The sequence below is a fragment of the Zea mays genome, chromosome 2, assembly GCF_902167145.1.
Source record: "Zea mays cultivar B73 chromosome 2, Zm-B73-REFERENCE-NAM-5.0, whole genome shotgun sequence".
Lineage (NCBI taxonomy): Eukaryota > Viridiplantae > Streptophyta > Magnoliopsida > Poales > Poaceae > Zea > Zea mays.
This window is the reverse complement of record NC_050097.1, coordinates 73,376,787-73,393,321: the sequence shown is the minus strand read 5'-3', so window position 1 is coordinate 73,393,321 and position 16,535 is coordinate 73,376,787. Positions and strand designations below refer to the sequence as shown.

Genomic DNA, 16,535 nt, shown 5'->3' with positions numbered 1-16,535 from the left:
TCTACAGGCTCTAAATAAATACCAAGCCCAGACAAAAGCATGGCGCGACCACGCAGTCATCCCGAGGGAATTCAGCGAAGGGGACCTCGTACTCGTCCGAACAGCTCGGACAGAGTCCAGGGGCAAGCTGGAGCCCAAGTGGGAGGGCCCTTTCATTGTCAAGACGAAGGCCTCCCCCAGCGCATACAGGCTCGCAACGCCAAACGGCGAAGACTTGGAGCATTCCTGGAACATCGATAATCTCCGCAAATTTTCTGTTTGACTCATCAGGGCCAGCTCGCCCTTGTAATTCGCAAAAACAATTTTATTCTGGCCCGCACTCTTTTCCTCCCGGGGGTGAGGTTTTTAACGAGGCGGAGTCATGTAATATACAAGTGAAAAATCCCCCGCAAAAATCTACGTCGAAAAAAAACCGCGCCGACGGTTTTCGACATTCGACCAATACAAAGTCACTGCGAGGCCCAGCGCTAGCTACCCTCGCGTGCGACAACTCCGCGCAAAAGTCGCCTAAGGGTGCAGCCGGACTAGCACAACAAGTGCGAAAAATCGAAGTCTTCCGCGAAGACTATCCGTGCAAAAGTCGCCCAAGGGTGCAGCCGGACTAGCACAACAAGTGCGAAAAATCGAAGTCTTCCGCGAAGACTATCCGTGCAAAAGTCGCCCATGGGTGCAGTCGGACTAGCACAACAAGTGTGAAAAATCGAAGTCTTCCGCGAAGACTATCCGTGCAAAAGTCGCCCAAGGGTGCAGCCGGACTAGCACAAGTGCGAAAAATCGAAGTCTTCCGCGAAGACTATCCGTGCAAAAGTCGCCCAAGGGTGCAGTCGGACTAGCACAACAAGTGCGAAAATCGAAGTCTTTCGCGAAGACTATCCGTACAAAAGTCGACTAAGGGTGCAGCCGGACTAGCACAAGTGCGAAAAATCGAAGTCTTTCGCGAAGACTATCCGTGCAAAAGTCGCCTAAGGGTGCAGCCGGACTAGCACAACAAGTGCGAAAAAGACTACACCAAACTGTCCGCGGAAAGACCGACTACATGCGCACCAGACCAACATAACAAATACACCAGACCAAGTACGTAACGCCTTCGTGAGCATAGCCGAATGTGCGAAGGCACCCAACCTCATCATACAAGCCATTACATATGTACAAGCGAGGGCATCAAACTTTACATCGGCTCAACCTTCGGAATAATTCCCATCTCCCTATAGTTAAATAGCATTATCCTCCGTTCCTCACCCGCAAAAAGACTTCGCAGCTCCCCCTCACCTGCACTCACAGCGGCCGGCAAGGACAACAGTTCCTGCCTGCCAGCCCTGCTCACACGAAGCCGACCGCCGTCCGCCTCACTCACTCTACGCTTCGCAATCGCCCTTCGCCGCCTACGCCCAACACTCGGACCAGGCACAACTTCAGCATCCGCAGCACGCGACGAAGCCTCCGCCGCTGCCACATCCAAGGCCGGAAAGTAGTCCAAGTCCTCATCCGACGACTCTTCAGTCCACTCAACCGAGCTCCCAGAGTCACCAAAATCAGAAAACTTAGATGCAGACTCATCCGATTTATTTCCATCATCCACGGTCGAAGCCGCCAAAAAATTAGCAGTATCGGTTGCGTGCGCAGGCCCAAAATCTTGAACCTGCGCAGCAACCAAGGTTCAGCAACATATGCAAAAATCCCTAACTACCCACACCCACTAAGCCACCTGCGAAGGCCCAGCCGTCGCGGGATCCTCCGCTGCCGGCTCCGCCGCCATCTTCACAGGATCCTCAGCCCTCGGCGCAGCAGTTGGCGACGAGCCTCCGCCGGCCGCAGTGGCTGCGGGGGCATCAGGAACGCCTTCGACGGTTTCTGGGGGCGGCGCCGGGGCGACCTCGGACACAGCCGCCACCGGGTTCGACTCTGAGTCAGGCTGCGCGTTGTTCAAAGCCCCGAAGTCCTCCACCTTCTCATTACGCGCCGCCTGAGACACAGCACACAAATTCAGCAAATCCACATATAACCCACATTCAACAACACCAAACAAAAGTCAAACATTACCTGACCCCTCGCCGTCTCGGACCGCTCCCTGACCACCTCCCGACCGTGAGGACCCCACATCCGGTCGAAGAGGGCTCCCGCGGATTCCTTCACTACAGGGTCCTCAACCTTGTAAATATCGCGCTCGAAATCCTCATCAGCTTGGTCGAAGACCTCATAGTGCTGGCACCCTTCGCGGGACAGCGCGTTCATCGCCCCTTCGCAGGTGACCAGGGAGGCATAGGACATAAACCCCTCCACGATGGCGGGGAGCGCCAGCAACTCCTCCTGCAGCCACTCGAGGCAGCGAAGTCCGGGCTCTCGGTCTGGCACCTCGAAGTCAGCGGTTCGCGCGCCCAGCTCGTGGTATGAGTCCATAAGCTGTTTGCGTGTTCGCTCAACCTCTGAGCGCGTCGAAGCCTCGGCCCTCTCCACACGGGTCTGCAGAGCGTTGAGCCGCTCCTCCAATTCCTCGGCGCGCTGTCTGGCAAGACTGCCCTCCGCCCGCGCCAAATTGGCCTCCGCCTGCGCAGACTACGCCTTGGCGAGGGCCTCATTAGCCTCCTTCCTCTCCTCCGCCAGTTGGCGCCGGAGGTCAGTCCTCTCACCCTCCAGCGCGGCCACCTTATCCGCCAACTTGCGGCACTTGCTGTCGGCGGCCGACTTTTCCCGAACGGCGTCAGCATGTTGCGCCCGAAGTCTCTCGACTTCGGCAGACACAACTGCCGTAAGGGCCCCCGACGCCGCGCGGTCTGCGAAGTCAGCCGCCTACAAGACACACATAAGACCACAGCCCCAACAAAGCTGGTAAAAACCGAAGTCTAGCTCAACTTACCTGACTTAATGCCTCCTTCAGCCGGCGGGACACAGCGCCCGTCTCGTCCCTGACGGCAGTGAGTGCCGGAATCTCACCACCGGCACTAAGAGCACTACCCTTCGCCCTGGGCACCACGGCAGCCGCCGCGGTCGCCACGGCAAGCGGAACAACAACAAGTTGGCCTTCGCCCGACCCTGCAACATATCAACAGATTAAAAAAATTCGAGCTAACGACTTACCAACAAGATAATCATCCACGCTAATATCGGTGGCGAAGTCGGCAACGCGCTTGCCCGGCGGAGGCAACTCTCGGGCCTTCACGGCTCCCGCCGGGACAGACTTGGTACCGCCGGCGGCGGCCGCCTTCACAGCCTCCGGCACCCTGCTGGACCCAGGGGCGGCCGACTTCGCCGCCAGCGTCGGCTGGCTTCCGCCGGGGGCAGCAGCCTTCGCAGTCCCCCGCGACCTCTTCGGCCTGGCCTCATGCAGCCTGACGACCGCCTGGCGCTTCTGCGCAGCTCCCTGACGATCCTTGTCCAACACTGCCGACACAACAGCAGCAATATTCCGCCCGTAAGGAAACACTCTCCAATCACGAACCATGCGAGATGTAAAAAAGTATTCGCCGGCCGCGCGGGGGATAGGAACATTCTTAGGCCACCAACCCCCGGTAACCCTCAGCATCCGCGCCGAAGACTCCCGGAGCTCGGGCGAAGACATCCTTCCCCCCGGGGCCGCACATGTCCTCATCAATTCCCTAGCAAAACCATCAGAAACCCCCAGTCCTCCCGTAGCAATACCTAGCTTCCTCTTCTTAGAGGACGGGGCGGCCGCCGGCGCGGGGTCGTCTCCAGTCTCTACCGCCGGCTTCTTCCCGCGACGATCCACATCTTCTTGCCCGGGATAACCGCCATACGGCAGACAGTTCAACTCGAAGACCCTGTTCAAGCGGTCATTAGACCCGCGTATATCCCAGCTACGCTGGCCCTCTGTCTTCGGCACGTACCGACCGACAATCCGCATCGCCCCATCCTCCGCCTCACGCACGAAGGCGGCTGGGTCGCGGCTATGCAGATCCAGTGCGAAGGCGGGACTTCGCACCAGCATCCCACCACGGGAAGGCATCTGGCAAGGGCATACTTCGCCCAGCGCCCAGCCATGCGCCAAAGGCCACACCTCATACGCCACAAACTCCTCAACCAAATCGCGCCCGCTGCTCAGGCCAGCCGCGCACCGAAGGGTCCCTTCGTTTGCATCCTCCTCCGCCACTTCAAACTGCGGGTATGCTGAGTAATAATGCGAGCACATCTCGGCCACGGGGAGCCCCGGATGGTCTTCGACTGTGCCCTCCGCAACGTAGAACCAAAACTCATGTCAGTTGCCCCATTTATTGCGGGCGCAAGGAACCAACTCAACTACCTCCATCGAGGTCTTGCCGGTCTTCGGCGTAAATGTACAGGACCCAAACTGAGCAACCTTATTTCTGATCATCCTTTTCTGCCAGTGCAGGCAATAGTACTTCGCGAAGACTTCGACCGATGGCTGTCCGCCGTACGAAGTCGTCGCCCAGACATATTTCGACAGAGCCACCACGGCATTCGGAGTCAGCTGGTGGATCTAGACGTTAAATCTGCGCAGGACTTCTCCCATGAATTGGTGCGCAGGTAGGCGAAGACCAGCGGCAAAGAACGCCTCGAAGACAACCAACTCGCCTTCTGGCTCGGGGACCTCCTCCGTCCCCGGGACACGAGCGACTCCGCCGCCAAAGTAGCCAAGCTGCTGCATATCTTGCACGCAGACCGAGGACATCCGCGACACACCGAAATCCACCGTGTCGCCGGCGCGCAACTCCTCCGCCGCCACAGTGCTCAGCGTCTCCTCAGACGACGCGTCGGCCGGCGGCGTAGCGGCAGCAGAAGAAGAAGAGGTCGGCATCGCTACGTACCGTCGGCGGCGGCGGGTGGTCTGCTTCACACGGGCCAGATCTCCGGCGAACAAGAGCAAGGAGGGCAGACGAGCAGCAATAGGTTTGAGAAGGCGGTTAGGGTTTTCGCGGAGCACGAAACGATAAAGTTCAAAACGCGCCGCCCCACGTCCCCTTTTATACACAGGGCGCGGCGCTTCGGGAAACCCGCAATCCAACAGTACGGCGTCAATCAACGGTCATGTAGCGAGGGCAGCGTCTCCGCCATCTAGCGACGTCTTCGGCACCAGGTGACTTAGTCGAACTGGTCCCTCGGAGGGCAAATGTTGGGGCGAAGGCAAAGACGCCACCCTTCGCTCGAGGCCTTCGCCATACTCGCTGCACCAACGGTGACAAGACGACGGGCAGACTTACCCTTCGTCTCATACGCCGCCGGACGAAGACCCGCGACGAGGTCGTCTCATCCTGCGACCTCGTCCAGAATGGAGGCCCGCGTGTGATCTGGCCCATTGTAACAGGCCCTGCGTGGTCGTTGCGCGTTACGGGCCTAATTTGTAAAGGCCTCCCTGTAATTACGGTCTGTAACCCCGCTTTATGGGAATATTTCGGGGATAACCTAGGTGTCTGAGGGCACATGCGTCCTTAACACGGGACGCTGGGCACCCGGACACCTATAAATACCCCCGCACAGTGCCCTTGAGAGGCTAGATTAACAGAGTTATTGCCATCTCGTGCGAAAACCCTGTTTACGTCACTACACTCCCCCGTTGGATCACCTTGCGCCGGAGAGCAAGTTCCAACACTCTCCATGCAAGCTATCCACATCAGCACCCTACTAGCGCATACAATTATGACATCTCTCGATTCATGCAAGATATTCATGTCAGCGAGCAGCGTCATCCACTAACATGCATTTATTGTCCACATCAGCAATACCACACCATCCACTAAAATTCATTTATAATAGTTTATCCCTCTACAGCAGCAAGTCTTACAATCATAGTTATTAAAGCGTCCATAAGGCGACGCTTAGGTGACAAGGCAAGCTCAGACCGTAAGGCGTCCGCATCGCCTTACATGGGAGCGTAAGGCATCCACTTCGGCCATTAGGGCGTCGCCCCGATGCCTTGGAGAGGCAAAAGGCGATGAGAAGAGGACGCCTTAGGGTGTTGTAGGGATGGAATAAGGTTCAAGGTTGGATCTGACCTTAGCGATTTGGTGGCGCGGCGGCCCCTGACGGCCTCCCTCACCTCCACGGTGGCCCCTCCCGTCCACATCCTCTCCAGGCTGCGCTCAAGCATTTGGCGACGCGGATAGAAGGAGGACGGAAGAGGAGAGGGGAGGCTGCGCGCGCTCAGAGCAGTGCTAGTGGCAACGGGGTGAAGAGCGTCCTGGCAGCTGGGAGCGAATGGGAGAGTGGGTGGGAGGTGTGGGGAGGTATCCTAATTTTGATGGGCTGCCTGGGCTGACTTATGGGCTGTCTAGACTATCCGACTCTAATTTGCTAGTATAATATATCTATTTGAGACTATATTTCTATATATTCTATTTTTATTGTCTATTTTTATATATTACTAAGGCGTCGCCTCGCCTTACCACTTATCGCTTAAAAGGTGAAAAGGAGGTCGGTCACCTTACCTCGCCTTGCCACCTTAACAACTATGCTTACAATGCTTTCTTCCTTGGGAGCATTAGGTTCGCACCTTGGAAGCGCATCTGGAAAAGTTGGCCATCACTGTGTTGTAAATTCTTCATTTGGATTGCCATCAAAAACAGGTGTTGGAAAGATTATCATCTTACTAAGCTTGGCTTCCTCATCCAGCGGTGTGCCCGCTTTATGATCAGGCGGAGGAAAATATCCAACACATCATCATCTCGTATGTGTTTGCTCAACAAGCTTGGGCTTTAATTTTGCAGAGACTGGGCCTGATAGCTTTGACTCCTCAGGGATGAACAACCGTTTCTCCAGCTGGCGTTGATAAAGGGTGTTCCCAGAGTTGACAGTTGAGCACAAAGGCATTAATACCCTTATCATCCTAGTGGCTTCGGAATTATGGAAGCGCCGAAATGCTTGTGTGTTTGAGAATGCTAGGCCTAACATAGGGGTGCTGCTTCATTCGGTTGCCAATGAGGGTGGCCTGTGGTGTTTAAAATGAGCTCAAAGGAGTTTGAATGAGCACCAAAAAGGGCCAAAAATATTTTCCTTATAAAAAATACTTGTGTTCTTGGTAACACCAGTTATTGCCTTATAGGTATTAAATGGCAAATATTTTTTCCCTGTTTCTCTGTTAGCCACTACGAAAAACATATCTTCATGGCATATAGGCAATCTTTATTGATCTGTGATCTATAAGATACAGAATGGGTCCAGTGGTTAATATGATAATACCCTTTCTCCTAGTTGAAGGATGGGACCTGCTAGCTATATACCATTAATATACCATCCTCGAGGAGGGGTCCTAATCCTAGCCACCAATAGGCCTTCAGCAAGGTATTCATATTACTTTATGGAAACATGGTTACAGGACGTATGCACAATAGTCAGGAAATTGATGTTAGTTGAAGAAGCAGTTGAGGGAACTATTTCCAATTGACCAAGAAACCATAAGGTTAACCGTAAGAAGCATTCACTCAGAGTGTAATGTGTTTTATTTGTCCGGAACTACCGAATTATGAGCAGTGATCATCAAGACAACTGGAGCAGGTAATCTGTGCAATGATGAATTGTCATGGCTTGGACAACGCACCTGATCCTCAAGCATAATTCCAGCAAAACCAGCATTGATATATCCTTTTATGGTTCTCTTGATATTCATAGAGTTTCCGTAACCATTGTCTCCATCACCAATCACTGGGATTGAAACAGCTTCATTGATGAGACGCCCTTGATCTACCATTTCTCCATAGGAAATGAGGCCAACATCAGGCAAGCCAAGTCGCGCGGCAGAAACACAGAAACCTGAAAAGGTACCATCATAAGAAGACTCCAATGTACGAGATAACTTGAATATCTCCAGATGGTTCCTTTTGGACAAGTAAGCAAAATCTTGTATGCAGTTATTTCTAAGCCCTAAAAGCAACAACAGAATAATTTCCACAATAGCCCCTGTCACAAGAGTAAATCTGCATGAATAAATGCAGGCCACCTGAACTACATTCCACAGTTCTAATGAAACCATTTTACCTTTTCACATGGAAACACCTTGCAGCATGTAGTCAGAAAAAATAGCCACAGAACGTCTCTAGCCCGACACAGCATGGTTGTCAATGTCATACCCTTCCTCTTGAGGTTGAGTTAAGATTTAGTTCCAGTGATTTCAATTCGATTTTAAATCGTCGTGATGAAGTTGTGAGTTTGCTTGGTTTTAGCAACAGATTTAAGGATAGTTCCTCGATACAGTTTATGTGGTTTCATCGGTAGAAAACACACGGATGAATTAGAGTTCAGTGAATCTGCTCCGATCGGAACTATACAGCGTGAAGCCAACAGAACAGTATCTTAGCATTCTCAAACAAACAAACTAAACCGAATCGCGAGGGTTTTACGACGACCAACATCAGACAAAAAACACACAAGAGCGCAGAACAGCTAACAGGGTGACCGAACAACGGAAGCGCACGCACCGCCCATGAACCCGATCGGAAACCCCGCGCGCTCGACGAGGCGCGCGCCGAGCGCGTCGTAGCAGCAGGGCGCCTGGTGCGCACCAGGCGTCGCGAGGATCCGGCGGAGCGCCGCGGCCGGGGACTCCCCCGAGCGGATGCCGCGGGAGGACTCCTCGACGGCGAAGTAGGGGCAGCGCGCAGCCATGCCGGCGGTGGTGGCGGAGGAAGCAGAAGCACGGCGAGCGGAGGAAGGTGGCTGGAGAGGGATGGGATCGGAAAGGCGAGTGTGTGGTGTACTGGTGTGTGCTACGGTGGTGTGAGTGTGACTGACTTGGCGTCCACTTTACTTGAGTGAGACTGACTTGGTGTCAATCCGTCACGGGGTGGCTCACGTCTTCCATGAGGTCGTGACTTGCAAAGTTGCGTGGCTTTTTCTAACTGAGGAGGCAGTTTTAAGGAAAAATATGTCATCGGATTTTATACTTACTAGGTCAGTGCCCGTGCGTTGCCACGGAAGTGAAAAAATAGTATGATACATATATACGGACGGCAAATATTATTATAATAGGTATGTGCTCATGTGTTGCCACGTAGTTAAATTAGTATAAAATATATATACGAAACGACAAACATCACTATGATATGTAAAATCTAGGTCGTTGTGTGATGTTTTCCATATGGCATAATAATATAGTTACATGGCAAAATGAGTTTTCGATCAATCCTCTAAAATAAAATGAAGTTATATTCCAAAAAGACACTACAATGGCTAATGTACTGAACATATAATCGGGTTAAGTGTACAAAACCTCGAACCAGACACCACTCTCTCAGAGATCAATCGAAGTTCTCAATCTTGATTGGAGTAATATCGTCTGCCACCTTAAATTACCAAACTAATATTGCAAAGAACATATGTTGCTCCAATGTGAATTTGATGTTCTTGGCCTGTTCAAAATCAAGGGAGAAGTCACAAATCCATCCAGGTTGACGGTAGGAATAGCAACAGATCAGATTAGAATTGAGTATGTTTCATACCCACCCACAACCATACTCATTCATACCCACTCGTGGTTGTACCCATGGATGAAAATTTATACCCGTGCCCGTACTCGTCGGGTATCGAATACCCACAGGTACATATATCAAAAAGCTTAACAGCAATGGTAATCATGTAATACAAGCAACTAAGTTCACAAAGCAGCAATTGTAATACATACGATACAAAAGGAGTAGTTCTACTCATCGCTGAAAACTGAAATGGACGTGAGGAAATGACTTGAACGTGTGCAGCAATCATAACAAGCAACTTTAGTTCACAAAAATTCCAGAAACTGCAACTGAGTTGACACCACACAGTAATAGCCTAATTAAGAATACAGGCATACAACCAAGCGCCCAAGCCAACACGACAATAGTACCCATGACTTCACTTGCGAACAATAACAGGCGAATAGGAAGTACCCCAGTACCCCACACAGACAAGAACATGCGAACAGGAACAGACAACACCCATGACTAATACAGAGCCAACAGGTTAAGGCAGCACCAAACAACAAGGCGCTAGCAACACTTCACTTGCACAAGCGCCAGCAACACTTCACTTGCACAACAGCTTCACACTTAAATACTTGATCTTGTCACTTGATAGACAACACCACACACCACTTGGCCACCAGACAACAAAGCAAAGAAATTAAGAAAATATAAGTATTTAGTAGTTAATCAAAGTAAAGAAAATGATACTAAAAATCATTATTACCTTGGTTCGACATCAAGCCATCAACTTCAAAACTATCAACTTATCAACAATCTGGTTCATCCTAAAAAATAGTGAAATATAAGTATTCAGTCAAAGGAAAGGAAATGAATGCTAAAAATTCACTATTACCATTTGTTCCTCCTCATCCTCCAAAATTCAAACATATAGGTATATGCCCGTGCGTTGCTACGAAATTAATATGATAAAATATATTGATATGCAAAAGCACTAATTGTTATTCTATAGTCTTATTAGCATGTTAAGGATGTTTTCATCGAGAGGTGATTCATTATCAACCTCTGCATGCTCGTCAACTTGTACTTCGTTTTTCTCCTTCGAAGAATCCATTTTGGCACCATTGTAATATTGAATTCCTACGTTAATGAATTTGTTACAATAAAAGCAATATTTTTTTGAACTATTGCGAATACATGATGAAACATTAAAAGAACTGATAAGAATTTGGTACTGCACACATAGAAGACACCAATTCCCTAAGCGGCACAAAATTATTGCTGCCTTTCTGATTATATGTTCAAACTGTGGACAAACCAGCATACACATATACCTGTCATATACAAGGGTACAGAATGAGTCAAGAAGCCACCTGCAGCAACCACCCAGCGGCTATGTAGCCGAAGCAGCATTAATCTGGCACTGTCAGGAGTGTCATAAGTTGCACCATTAGCATTCTTCACTGGCGCAAATTCCTCCTCACGCAAAACCTGTAAGTTTAGGTAAAATATTTTCAAGCGATAACTACTACACGCTTTCAGAAATGAGATGAAGAACAAACGACTTTATTTTGAGCAATAATTCATAGGAAATCAAACCTCAAAAAGAGATGTTGAAGGAGAATAGTTGAATACATCAAATATAAATTATTCAAGCTTTAATCCTGATGTGTACCCATGGACTGAAGGAATTCTCTTCTCGGCTAGATGGTAACTGTGCATAAATGATGGACAAAATTGTAAGCCAATATTCTATTATTAATTATTAGTTTAAGATCAATAGAAGTTACAGGTCCTCCAGAAAAAATGCAGCAATTACATTATATATTAAATAAAGGGTTAAATGCAACATGAATGGATAAAGTGCAAGAATAAGGAAAGAAAAAAAATACTCACATGCTATCCTTTTCAAGACTGTTTTTCACTTGGTTCAGAAAATCCAAAGTGAACATATGCAAGCAGACCTATGACATAAAAGAAATACACAATTGTTAATGCCTATATAGGGGGGGCAGGTGTAGGAATTATACATTGCTCCAGCAATAACGAAGGCGGCCAGTAGTTTGATTGATTCCAGTTGTCATAGCTGCATCCATTTCACTGTATTCAACTACAGAGAGGGGTCCACCCTTTCCACGCTGAACAAATACTCCAACTTTCTCTTGTGGATATGCCTGAACAGCACAGAACATAATGTAAACACTCTTGAGACACATAGTTCAATAAAAAACTGCCAATCTATTAGTATGGGAAATCTATGGCCCTACCTTCCTGACAACCTTAGCAGCAGCATATACACCTCTGTCAATGAAGTATCCTAGGAATGTTGGATCTGCAACACAGACCTGTATCAAATAAATTAAATATTTAATGATGACAAAAAAGGAAGGCTCCATGAAATGAACAGCATAAAGAACGTACTTACCAATACATTATCAACTCCATAGCAATCTACATAGTTAACACCTTTTGCAGCCATATCATCGAGCAACCTTTTAGATTTTAGAGCTGGGTACAACCAAAGAAAAAAAACAAGCAGAAAGTCATGACTAACATTAATAGCATACATTTATAATTTACCGCATCACAATTTAGAGATTACCAGCATATACTCCGCCATTACCATCGGGAGCCTTTGCTACCTGGTTTTCAGCATAATGTTAGAAAAGAAATATGGCATTACTACAGAGATCCACAATCTGGAATTGATGCTAGCTCAAACCATTCAGTGTAATGGATTATGCCATAACATTACACTCTAAATTAATTTCTCTTAAATAAACAGAAGCAAGAAGTACCTTATATGGTGTCTCCATAATAAATCTTCCATCATGACATACACATGGAATAGTACCCTGTTGGAAAAATGTCACCTGCGAAGACAAGAATAAAAGTAAAGCTCAAAATGGAAAGACCATGCATAATGCTCATATTTAATTCTCCATGCTCTACTGTCTTGGGTATAACTCTCAGCACACACCTAGTCCTATATATCAACCCTTCTAAGCATGCTATTAAGATCTCATGCTGCTAATATTTTTATCTACTCTTGATGCACAAATATGTGTAAAACCAAAATTGTCAATATTATGAACCATTCTGGGATTACATTAAAAGAAAAGAGCAGCAATCCTCGAATCAATGACAAGAAACATGATTTTGCAGCTAAGCCTACCTCCACTTCACCGAAGAGAAGAAAGGTTTTGAAGACATCCATAGATGAGAGGGGAAGGGAAGGTAGTTTTACTGAACTCTATAAAAGACACTGGGCATATCCAGTAGGGTGCATGCCTAGAATGAACTGCAGGTGCTGGTGGTCGACATTCTTTCATAACTTCCTCCTTCTGATTAAGTGCAGGCTCTGCCACCTGTCACTCGGGCTGCGGCGAAGCATCTACAGACAAAGAAAGAAAAGCAGTTCAAACACATGATTCAGATCACACCAACGAAACAATTTCAAAGATGTTACACTTCTACGCACCATAGTGATGTTCGTCGAGAAGCCGTCGTTGAGAAGCCTATCAGCAAATAAACCACTGTAATTTACAGAGCTTTGCATTTATTTTCTTTTTACAAATAAATCATACATGTATATGTAAGTCATTCACATGTAAGAAGTGTTGTAATCTGTTCACATGTAAACAGAGGTAGTAAGAAAAATTGATTAATCTCACTCAAAACTGTGATCTAAAACGATCATGCTGCTGCAAGTACACAACCAGCTTTTGTAAGACACACAACAAACATTTAGGAAGATGAATAAACATATTTATCCTTTCTCTGGCTCAGTCTTTTGGTGGCACCGAACATCCTCAAGAATTTTTTGTATTCCATTTTTTTGTAGGCCATATACTCCGAGTACAAGGAAACCCCTAAAAGATGAATCAATCCAGTGATTCTGCAATTGGCGCCCCAAAATCTTAGCATCGCCTGAACCCTAATCCTAGCTATTACTGACGCTAAACCTGCCATCCAAACCACAATACACAGTCAGCTGTCAGCTGTCAGCCAGTCCCCCCACCCACCCAACGAATCATCGATCACCATTCCCGCCTCCACCAAACAGGCGTGCATCAACCATCAGGAAACCCATCAACGAACCATAAAATACACGATGAAGACCCAAAAATTGGAATGAGAAAACCCCAACGCAACCCGTACAGGAGCGGTAAACGCGCCCGCGGTTGATCCCAGCGAACCGGGCAGGAGGTGGAATCACACCTCCCGGAGGGGCTGGGGAGTAGTGTCGGCTTCGGGAACGCGACGCCGACCCCGAGGTCCCGGATCCGGTCGGCCAGGGGCATGAAGCGGTCGGGCGGCACGGCGGGGCGGAACGCCGGCTGCTCCTGCAGGAACCGTCGGAGCCCGAACGTCGTCGGCGCTCAACCGCACGGCGGCAAGGAGGAGGAGCGGAGCAGTGGCCCAGGGTTTAGGGATTTGATTTGGGAGGAGGATCGATCTCAACCCGTGGAGGGGGGAGGCGGGGCGGCGGCGGCTCACGCGGGGTGGGGGAGGGGGACGAACGTGGGCGTGGGCGTGTGGACGGTGTAGATTTACCGAAGCGAGCGGACGGTACAGATTCATCGAAGGCAGAACCAGGGGAGGCAGCCTACCCCTTACAGCCTTAATAGTAGTAAAGATTATCTGACACTGAACTTTCCGAGTAATATCCTCTTACTGGATAGGTTCATGCATTCTCTGTTTGTGATGACCCTGAATACTTCTATGACTATGTCCAAGGCCTGATTGATGGACTTAATTCTGGTTTGGATTCACGTGATATAGTTAGCATCGAAAATGTAAGTGCACTTCATAATTTTCATTATTTATAGTAAATCATTTTGGTGTGCTAGCTAACTCCAAAAGGTTCATCTGCAGTGCCTTGTCTCAACTTGTTTTTACATATATTAACTACATTTCATAATGAAAAATTGTGAACAGTACATTAGCATTTGGCATTCTCTTCAACTTCTCCTTGACAGGCTAAGGGGTTAGGCTATGCCATGAACACAGCCGAGGAGCTTAAGTTTGTCAAAGACATAGCTGCATCAACAGGCATTGTCCTTGATCCAGTCTACAGGTGCAACTATGTCTGAATCAATGAAATAGATTTGGCACGTGGATCTATGTTTTGGTCTTTGCTAGTCATAAACTGGAAAAAATGCATGCTTCATTTTAATGCAGTGGGAAGGCGGTTTATGGATTGCTAAAAGACATGGCTGGCAATCCAGCCAAATGGAAAGGTCGAAAAGTTCTGTTTATCCACACAGGTGGTCTTCTTGGGTTGTATGATAAGGCTGACCAGTTGTCATCTTTGGCTGGGAGCTGGCGCAGAATGGATCTTGAAGATTCTGTTCCACGCAAAGATGGCACTGGTAAGATGTTCTGATCAGTATGGTCCATGTGATTCCATGATGGATCATTCTTGCAAACATTGTATCCATTACAGAGTTATTACTCTTACATTTGTGCAAGAAAATGCAGAATAGATGGTTGATGGTTCACATTGTATAGAGCACTGATGCAATTTAAGAATAAAGCACATCTTTTTTGCCATTTGGAAATAAATATTTTTATGTGGAGGTTTGTGTGTCATTTCTGCCAAATAGCTTTATTCTATAAAAACCTGCCTGTCAGTAGGTCTTTAGGGCCCTCAACAAAGCAGCTACCAAGTGCCAACCTGTAGGGTCCCCTAATTTCTTGACTTCCAGTTAAGAACCAAAATAACTTGTACAGTAGGGGAAGCCTTGTCATGCGCATAGATAAAAGCAGACTCACCAGTGACACAGTCATATATATAGTATGTAGAAATTTTCTTACATAATTTCACAAAGAAAAGCATAAATATATGTAGATAAGATTTAATAGATGAAATTCACAGATATCACAACTGGACAACAGATGTCAAGTAATAACACCGAAGCTAATTACCAGAGCTAACACTGACACACCATCCTCACAAACGACATCAACCCAGCTGTACTAAGTCGATAATCATAGCAACTTTAGAAAGGAAGCACAAATAAGATTAGTTGACACATGAATAAGGGAAGTATGAACAGACCACTTTGCGAAGCGCGCCCCCTGCTTATAGTACTCAGCACACCTTGAAGCCAAACCATCAAGACCTTGGCACCATGATTCATTGTTGGATCCAGGCAATGGAACCAAACCCTGATTCATGAAACCAAAGCAATCAGGCAGTGAGAATCATAATGATATAAGCAATTTGTGGGCTAACATGATGTTATAAGATCATGGCATGCATACCTTGTCAACCTTGATGCCAGGCATGATATTCTGATCCTTCAAGCAGTCAACAAACTTCTTGCCATCTGTAGTTGATTTATAAAGGGTCTCCTCGAAAAGAATAGCACCAGAAATATATTCGCCAAGACCAGCAGTTGTCAGCAAAAGCTGCCTGTAAGCCTGGCGGTTCACTTCTGTGTTGTCCAAACCAATAGATGATAACCTCTTTCCACATGTTGCATTTGACTCATCAATTGCCAGAATACCACGCCCAGGGGAAGCAACAGATTTCTGTCGATGAAAGTTACAACCATTAGATTAGCATTCACAAAAACCAACAGAAAAATGCATCACAGTGAAGAAAGAAGAAATAGTGGAAAAGGAGAATGACTTCAAACTTAGAAGAACATATTACCATACCCAGGTTCAACCAATCAAACAATGACGAGTGTCAGTTCCAATAGCTGAACACATAACTCAAAATATGGTTCACATGCTTGCACCAACTTACTATCAACAAACACAAATAAAGAAGCATTACAGTTAATATCGCATAAGCTCTAACATATCCACAGTATACAGAGAAGGTACCAAATTCACGCTTTAGCACTTCTTGTAAAGTTTGCACATGGTAGATCCTTGCATTGAAAAATTAATCAGAAATTAGATGCAGAGAATCACAAATCAGTATTTTGGTAACCGGTAACCCTAGTAGTTTCATATTGTATTGCCCTTAAACAGTTAAACCAATTTGGTAACAGTTAACCCTAGCAGTTTCATATTGTTTTCAGATCAACATTCTTGTGAAGTCCATGCTAATAAGAATGAGGCAGACTATATTTTTAAGTGCCTGCCCAAAGGCAGATAGATAACCAAGATAGTAATAAATCATATTAATAAATTAGTAACCATAACTGGATCACA

General features: G+C 47.5%; 3 protein-coding genes and 1 pseudogene across 4 annotated transcripts in view; 1 reads left to right on the top strand and 3 right to left on the bottom strand.

Annotated features, from left to right (window-relative positions):
• LOC100277287 (uncharacterized) overlaps positions 1-8,830 on the bottom strand; it is a 63,978-nt gene extending 55,148 nt beyond the window's left edge. Inside the window, 2 exon segments of the mRNA NM_001150897.3 lie at positions 7,508-7,719; positions 8,385-8,830. Coding sequence (NP_001144369.1) covers positions 7,508-7,719; positions 8,385-8,571 — 399 coding nt within the window. The 5' untranslated portion in view covers positions 8,572-8,830.
• A 1,873-nt stretch (positions 8,831-10,703) lies between these two features.
• LOC103646577 (uncharacterized) lies at positions 10,704-12,238 on the bottom strand (annotated as a pseudogene). The gene is made up of 6 exons (NR_161347.1): positions 12,161-12,238; positions 11,965-12,004; positions 11,630-11,870; positions 11,259-11,536; positions 10,962-11,076; positions 10,704-10,853 (listed from the first exon to the last, which is right to left on the bottom strand). The product of NR_161347.1 is annotated as an uncharacterized protein (transcript).
• A 1,426-nt stretch (positions 12,239-13,664) lies between these two features.
• LOC103648725 (putative D-cysteine desulfhydrase 1, mitochondrial) lies at positions 13,665-14,942 on the top strand. Its single transcript, XM_008673142.3, has 4 exons — positions 13,665-13,907; positions 14,048-14,161; positions 14,345-14,442; positions 14,547-14,942. The coding sequence occupies exons 1-4, from the start codon at positions 13,665-13,667 to the stop codon at positions 14,749-14,751; spliced, it is 660 nt and encodes a 219-aa protein (XP_008671364.1). The 3' UTR covers positions 14,752-14,942.
• Positions 14,943-15,136: 194 nt separating this feature from the next.
• LOC103648726 (fructose-bisphosphate aldolase 3, chloroplastic) lies at positions 15,137-15,908 on the bottom strand (the record flags this gene model as incomplete). The annotated part of the gene is made up of 2 exons (XM_020548894.1): positions 15,137-15,536; positions 15,633-15,908. Coding segments are annotated over 2 exons (456 nt in total), but the record flags the coding sequence as incomplete, so codon positions are not given.
• Between the last annotated feature and the right edge of the window lie 627 nt (positions 15,909-16,535).

Bases quoted from the DNA above. Each gene is read 5' to 3' on its own strand.
- LOC103648725 (XM_008673142.3), top strand. From the start codon at position 13,665: ATGAAGCGGTCGGGCGGCACGGCGGGGCGGAACGCCGGCTGCTCCTGC. The intron at 13,908-14,047 runs GTGTAGATTTAC...CTTACTGGATAG, and splicing joins TGGGCGTGGGCGTGTGGACG to GTTCATGCATTCTCTGTTTG. The intron at 14,443-14,546 runs GTGCAACTATGT...ATTTTAATGCAG, and splicing joins GTCCTTGATCCAGTCTACAG to TGGGAAGGCGGTTTATGGAT.